Source organism: Gloeophyllum trabeum, assembly GCF_000344685.1.
Source record: "Gloeophyllum trabeum ATCC 11539 unplaced genomic scaffold GLOTRscaffold_00001, whole genome shotgun sequence".
Lineage (NCBI taxonomy): Eukaryota > Fungi > Basidiomycota > Agaricomycetes > Gloeophyllales > Gloeophyllaceae > Gloeophyllum > Gloeophyllum trabeum.
The window spans coordinates 324,301-331,861 of NW_006920410.1; the positions used below are offsets into that span (position 1 = coordinate 324,301).

Here is a 7,561-nt window from a genome sequence, read left to right on the forward strand (position 1 = left end):
TGATTGGTACTCCAGTACCCCTCACCGCCGTTCAATCGTAACTTGTTGCAAGAATAGTTGTCGTCAGCAGGTCCTGCTCCCCTGGCTCTCTTGAACCCAAAAATCAGAAACCTCTCTCGCGAAGCTATAATATACTGGATAGCCATAATGTTGCGGTGCATGCGCCTCAATCGCCATGTCCCATTATTCCGCTTATAACGTCCGTGTCATTTTGATCCTGACTCTAGGCTCCCTAACGTATGGCTACGCCTCATTCTGTGATATGGAACACGCTAGGAGAGCCCGGATTTCTCTCCGCCTTTAATTTATCCGTCGATCTGTCTTACGCCGCTCAGATCACTGGCGCCATCAACGGTCTGCTCTGGACTGGAGGTGCAGTTGGCTGTGTCGCTGCTGCATGGACGTCTAACGTATACGGACGGAAATGGACCATGAACGTCGCTGCGGTCATCTCGACGATAGGCGGGGCGCTCCAGGCAGGAAGTGTCAATGCAACTATGCTCATCGTAGCACGGTTCATCACCGGCTGGGGGATTGGCATGATGGCTGTTCTCGTACCCATATTCCAGGCGGAGGTCAGTCCACCGGGATCCCGAGGCCTCTTTGTAGGCCAGCATGGTATGTCAGCATTCGTCAAGATGACTTTGCCTCAAATTCACGTTGACATAATGCATAGGGAGCTGGACTGTGACTGGAGACGCCATTTCAGGCTGGATTGGCGTCGGGACGTATTACTCGTCCAGTTTGAGCTTCCAATGGAGGTTCCCGTTTGCTGTACAATGCTTGTTCCCATTGTTACTACTCGTGTGCAGCCCATGGGTACCCGAGTCCCCTCGATGGTGTGCGTACACCTACAGATTCCGGCAGGAACGTCTCTTACAAGCCGACTCGTGCTATAGTGCTTACGCAAGGCAGGGAGGCCGACGCCTGGAAGATCATCACTGCTCTGCATTCAAATCCCAATTCGGACCCGGATCAGGTTTATGCCCGTGAAGAGTTCAACCAGATGGTCAAACAGGTTGAGATGGATGCCGAACTGTGGCTAAACAAGGGGGGCATCAAGCAACTCGTGACGAAGCCTTCCTACCGGAAACGCATGTGGATGGGGTTTTTCACCCAGTATGCTACCCAGAGCACGGGTGCAATGGTAGTGTACAGTGAGTCCTATCCATGATAGACGGTTCGACGGAAATCTCATACCGCAGGGATAGATTATATTGTGACCCTGTATAAAGATCTTGGCTTCGCTGGGGCGAAAGTTCTGATGCTCGGTGCAGCCTACATAACTGTGGCCGCTGCTTCGAATTTCCTCGCTGCTGTCCTCATGGACCGCATGGGACGTATACGCCTGCTTCGTGAGTTCGCTCCACGACCCGGACGTTCGCGAACTCATGCTCTATACACGCAGTGATTGGACTGACGGGCTGTGCGGTGTCTCTTTCCCTCGAATGCGCCATGTTAGCTCAATTCGGCGGCACCGACGACCTCGTCGGCAACGCGCTCGGCGTGTTCTTCATTTTCTGCTTCATATTCTTCTACGCCGGCGGCATCGACGCCACCAGCTACGTTTATTGTGCCGAGATCTTCCCCAACCACGTCAGGTTTGAGGGGATGGGTTGGTCGATGGTCGGCACGTTCTTGAGTACCATATTGTACGTGGGGGTGGGACCTGTTGCCTTGGGTGGAAGTTCTATCTGCTGTTCATAACCCATACCTCCGTTAATATTGTGGTGATCTGGAGATGATTCCCGGAGGTGCGTCATTGTCTAGTCATAGATTGATAGTTTACAGAAGACTGAAGCATCCGTCCACTCCCGCAGACTAAGGGTCTCTCCCTGGAGGAAATAAATGGGAAGTTTGGCGACACGGTCGCTGCGCATTTCGACGAGGAGCAGTACACCCGGAGGCAAGCTGGTGGAGATCCTCAGGAGATGGCAAAGATGGCAGCTGAAGTACTCATCGAAGTTTCAGAACAGAGAAGTTGAGATGGTGGCGTTCTTCGCGTGGCTGGTTCTACTCTGTGATTCTCTGTTTACTCACTATGATCCAACGATGACGATGCTGCCACCGCTTGGTGCACAACATTCATACTGAGTGCGGCATTTGAAACAACATACTGAGCACGTACGGTCTTCAAGCGAAACGCCTTGGAGTGGGCGGCATTTGTGGCAGTCTGACGTTCTATTCAATTGTACCAGCTGAGTTCGAATATAATAGACAAGTACGCCTTGGGGGACATTAATAGCCCACCAGCATCATGTCATATCATGATTCATCCTGTTCAGCATCGGCTCTTGGTTCGACCGTTGTGGCCATAACGGACAATAGGAAAGCAAATTTCCAACCTGCGCCTCTACCGACCACACTATCCGGCGCGTTGACAGGAAGTGGTGGTCACGAACGATGGGAGGCATAAAAGACCCAGCGCTGGTCGATGATCATCAGTTATTTGTGATCAAAGGGGATGCATGCAGGGCAACCTGTAACCCTGGACCATGATCATCTCTCCCGTACGTATGGGTGCTTTGATCGTCCCGGGACAACTGGTCAAGCAATCGCGGCTGAAAGCGAGTGTCGACCTCGTGCGGAAGCACGCTCCTCTGGCAAACCGACCTCACCAGCCAATGAAGTGCCACTGAACATTGTATTCGTGGAAGGACCATTATCCTAGGACAATACACGGTCAGTGCATTGTTGCTGCCAGTGCCACCTTCTTGGCATCATTGACCGTGGTCCGCGATACCCGACAACGGATCACACTCCTGCCATATGCTGCACCGCGCTTGGCCGCACCCGGTGCACCGCCGCACCCCCCACGTGCGCCACCCCCTGTCTGCAGCGGCTATAAGAACCGAGGTCCTGCAGCCGGTATTTTCTAAGGTTGATCCTCTCCACGCTTCTCACTCTCTTGTGCAAGAGCCCGGTGCTCCCTCATCCAGTCGTTCACTCGCTCATTTACACGCCCACACACGTTCACGCTTAACCAACACTCCATCATCGAGATGTCTTTCACCACCTTCACCAAGATCGTTCTCCTCGCCCAGGGTGAGTTCCGCGACCTGTGCACAGTGTACTTCGTTACTCATATTTTTCCCAGTTGCCCTTATGGTGTCTGCCAGCGTGCTCCCCCGCCAGCCCGGCACCCAATTCATCACCGGGGTGTGCAAGTCCGACGCTGACTGTGCCTCCGGCTGCTGTGGCTTCAACTCCGGCAAGTGCGCTGGCCCTGTCATCGCCCAGGAGCGTGACGGAGGTTGCGGCTTCGGTGACGCGCAGCCCAACAACATTGCCGCTCAGGCGATCCAGGGCCCGAACGCTGAGAAGGCCCCGGGCGTGCCTGGCAGCACCGCTACCGCTGCGTCTGGTGGCAACAACGCTGCTGCCCCAGCTGCTGCTCCCGCTTCTAGTGAGAACACCTTGCTCTATCCTCACCCTCAAGCTGACTCCTTTTCTCCTAGCCTCGGCTGCGAAGGCACCCGGCACCCAGTTCATCACCGGGGCCTGCACGTCCGACGACGACTGCGCTTCGGGATGCTGTGGCTTCCACTCCGGCAAGTGCGCCGGCCCCGTCATCGCGCAGGAGCGCGACGGCGGCTGCGGCTTCGGCAACCCGACGCCCAACAACAACGCGGCGCAGAAGATCCAGGGCCCGAACGCGGAGAAGGCTCCTGGCGTCCCCAGGCGCCGCCGATCGCTGTCCGCGCTCGACTGATGGAGCATTGGTTATGGTCAATGATGCTTTCGTGTATTTATTCGTGTATTTATGAGCGACGAGCATAACGAAGTGTGGAGGCAGGTCTTACCCACATAGCCGAGCGTGATCTTGAGCCGATACAGGTGCGATTGACCACAACAGCCAGAGCTGAGCGCTGAGCTCGGACCCTTGCCCGTAATGTGGCTTTGGGCTCTGAACGGATTGCATCAGATGATCACCGAATATGACAGCCCATTGGGCCAACTGACATCTCTACTACGTAGTAATCGTTTGTGTTCGGGCTGTTCCTACCGTTTACTGAGACGGTGGCGGTATAATTGTCATGCGATTGTTGCTAGCACTGCAGTGCGTGGTGCTAACACCTTGGCCCTGGAGTAAAATCAAGTCTGGATGATCCCTACACTCGAACCCTGCAAGCGTTGGCACTCTGAGCATTTTCGTTCTCCAACCTAGTCGGCCGCTTTCGTGGATGGGACCGGTGCGTATTCAAAGCTTCAGCGCTTCAGCACTTGATCGCTGCGTTGACTGTTCACTTTTTACCAGGCCGGAATATTAATCTCAACTCACACAGTACAAGATCGGCTTCTGAATGCCATTGACAGGACAGGGACAGCATATAGGTATAGGACACTGAGTCTGTGCGTCTATCATCTTAGTGGCCTAAGAGCGGATGGATGCACAGTCACGAGTGCTCCTTGCTGAGCTTGCAGGAGCTCCGGTCTTCCGTCCTACGTATCCTATTCCGAGGATCTTGCAGGGCTATCTAACCGCCCAGTGCCCAGTTGGAGGAGCTTCCTCAACACCATTTCAGCATCCCTCGACATCACCCTGGTATGTACGACAATAATAGCCCTCCCCAGCGAGTCATGTTACCCATGCTCCTCTTCACTCCGCCAACTCGGACTATCTCTCGGAGGGGTATAACATCCCGCACACCCAAGACTTGAAGATGTGCTCACTTGAGCACCCTACGCGATGGCTCACTACACAGCCTATAATATCCGTATCATCCTGATCCTGACTCTCGGCTCACTAACCTACGGATATGGCCTCTCCGTCATCTCGAACACGATCGGCCAGCCGGGCTTCCTCGCGTACTTCAACCTCGCTGCCAACGCTACATACGCCACGCAGATCATCGGCGCAGTGAACGGCATATTCTCCGCAGGAGGCGCGGTCGGCTGCGTCACCGTCGCCTGGACGAGCAATAGGTTCGGACGGAAATGGAGTATGAATGTCGGGTCGGTGGTGTGTATAGTAGGCGGAGCGCTGCAAGCGGGGAGTATCGATGCAGCGATGTTTATCGTCGCGAGATTTATTACGGGATGGGGGATGGGCATGCTGGCGGTGCTGATACCCATATATCAGGCGGAGGTGAGCCCGCCTGGGTCCAGAGGCCTCCTCGTCGGTCAACATGGTAGGTGTATATTCGGAAACATGATGGTTCCTTGGACGTTCATAGGAGGCTCTAGGAAGTTGGATTGTGACTGGCTACGCCATCGCAGGCTGGATTGGCGTCGGGACGTACTACTCGTCCAATCTGAGCTTCCAGTGGCGCTTCCCGATCGCCGTGCAGTGCCTGTGCCCCCTGCTGCTGCTGATATGCAGTCCATGGGTGCCGGAGTCTCCGCGATGGCGTGCGTGTTATCCTCAGTCTCGTATTTAACAACGCTGAGCAGCCTATCAGTACTCATGCAAGGCAAGGAGGCCGATGCATGGCAAATCGTCGCTAAGTTACATTCGAACCCCACATCGGACCCGGACCAGGTATACGCCCGGGAGGAGTTTTACCAGATGGTGAAGCAAGTCGAGATGGACGCCAAGCTGTGGGAGAGCGGAGGTGGCATCAAACAGCTTGTCACAAAGCCGTCGTACAGGAAGCGGATGTTTATGGGCTTCTTCACGCAGTATGCCGCACAGAGTACGGGGGCGATGGTCGTGTACAGTGCGTCTATTACCTTCTTTCTTGGGCTGCCGATGCAGATCTGAGACAACGGAAACAGATTATATGGTCACGTTGTACGAAGATCTCGGGTTTACGGGAGCGAAGGTGCTCATGCTGGGCGCGTCCTACGTGACGGTGGCAGCTGCAGCCAACTTCTTGGCATCTGTCATCATGGACTATATGGGGCGTGTACGCTTGCTTTGTGCGTTCAAGCCTCGTATCGCCGATCCCTAGCCCGATCCCTCACAGAATATTATATTATAGTGATTGGCTTGACTGGCTGCATGGTCACCCTCTCTCTCGAGTGCGCGATGTTCGCCCAGTTCGGCGGCACCGCAGACCACGTCGGGAACGCGCTCGGGGTGTTCTTCATCTTCTGCTACATCTTCTTCTACGCCGGAGGGATCGACGCTACGAGCTACGTGTACTGCTCCGAGATCTTCCCCAACCACGTCCGGTCGGAGGGGATGGCGTGGTCGATGATCGGCACGTTCCTTAGCACGATCCTGTATCTGGAGGTCGGGCCTGTGGCCTTGGCGCAGGTCAAGTGGAAGTATTACCTCCTGTTTATATGCTTGACGGCGATTGATATTGCGGTGATCTGGAGATGGTTCCCCGAAGTGAGTCGTCCCTCGGGTTATGGTTATGGTTATGGTTTGTAAGTTGACCACTTGGCTTGCTACCTCAGACGAAGGGCCTCTCGCTTGAGGAGATCAATGGCAGATTCGGTGACGAGGTCGCTGTGCACTTCAATGACGAAGATGTCGCAGCAAGGCGAAAAGACGAGGGTCCGAAGGAGTCAGGAGGGAAGTCGATCGAAACGCACGTCGAGACGTTGGAAGAGAAGAGCCGGTCCGATTCTACGACGTCATGACGTCCGCATTTTGCATGTACGTTCCCCTTGTAAGTCGATGAAAGTGATCTTCACTGGCTCCCGACAGCATTGACATCCATTCCACGTCGTGTATTTGCATTTCACGAAATTCAGGGGCCGTATACAAGATCGCCACTCCTGTATGAGGCTATAGTCCCGGCGTTTACCCTCTTCACTTTCGTCAGAGCTTGAAATGATTTGGCCAGGTATTTCATCTCTTGACGCACGTCCCGACGTCCCGGCACCTCCGGCTGCACAAGAGTTGATCGAATCTGGGGCGAATCTGTGGGGCCCCACAGAATCACATGGTCCCTTTCATACCCCGCGATGGGTTATGACTATGGCAACAGAGAGCGTTCAGCTCGATTTTTGCCGCAGGATGGACCTGTTGCCGACGGCACCGCTGTCAAGGCCCCGAGAACCGCCTGTAGAGTAATGTCACACAGTGCGACTATGTCACAGGTTGACTTGTGTTGTCTATAACTTCTTTCGGATGGGAACCTAAGGTCCAAAACTTATATAGATGTGTTCTTGTATTGTATATGAACTATAATCGATACTAATATTGAGCGCCGAAGGGTTATGTGGTATGCAACATCGAGAAGATAATATCATGAGCCATCATAACATTCGGAGACGTCCGATGCTATATCTCACGCTACTTCACGCTCAATTCAGACTCAGCGAGCTCGAATGCACGTCCTCGCAGAGGTTACTGCTTGTGCGGTAGTCCCTTTATACGAGTATAATCGCCGATAACGCTTAGTTTACAAGTGTCCCGTTCAGAAAAAAGAAGCCAATCCAGAAAGAGTATGCAGGAAACAGAGTCATACCCTCCAGAGATCGGCGAATGCCCTTCACGTCGGGTCCGTCTACTAATACATCCTGTAACTGAGCGTCTCTTAGTTAAGACTCTGTTCAACCATTAGGGAGTCCCAGCACTTTGATATTCATACAATGTCTAGCTCTCAGCCCGCAGGCGTTGGACTGACTTTTGGAGTTACTCAGTGCGTGATCCTGAGTGAAG

General features: G+C 54.0%; 3 protein-coding genes across 3 annotated transcripts; all 3 read left to right on the plus strand.

The window, feature by feature from the left end:
- Positions 1-239: 239 nt before the first annotated feature.
- Positions 240-1,985, plus strand: GLOTRDRAFT_123794 (MFS general substrate transporter; the record flags this gene model as incomplete). The annotated part of the gene is made up of 6 exons (XM_007862337.1): positions 240-618; positions 677-841; positions 900-1,157; positions 1,212-1,355; positions 1,409-1,652; positions 1,802-1,985. The coding sequence occupies 6 exons, from the start codon at positions 240-242 to the stop codon at positions 1,983-1,985; spliced, it is 1,374 nt and encodes a 457-aa protein (XP_007860528.1).
- Positions 1,986-2,877: 892 nt separating this feature from the next.
- GLOTRDRAFT_67345 (uncharacterized protein) lies at positions 2,878-3,799 on the plus strand. The gene is made up of 3 exons (XM_007862338.1): positions 2,878-3,045; positions 3,098-3,406; positions 3,459-3,799. Exons 1-3 carry the CDS (start codon positions 3,003-3,005, stop codon positions 3,710-3,712), a joined length of 606 nt encoding a protein of 201 aa, XP_007860529.1. The 5' UTR covers positions 2,878-3,002; the 3' UTR covers positions 3,713-3,799.
- Positions 3,800-4,690: 891 nt separating this feature from the next.
- Positions 4,691-6,534, plus strand: GLOTRDRAFT_112823 (general substrate transporter; the record flags this gene model as incomplete). The annotated part of the gene is made up of 6 exons (XM_007862339.1): positions 4,691-5,132; positions 5,188-5,352; positions 5,403-5,660; positions 5,719-5,862; positions 5,925-6,280; positions 6,349-6,534. The coding sequence occupies 6 exons, from the start codon at positions 4,691-4,693 to the stop codon at positions 6,532-6,534; spliced, it is 1,551 nt and encodes a 516-aa protein (XP_007860530.1).
- Positions 6,535-7,561: the final 1,027 nt, after the last annotated feature.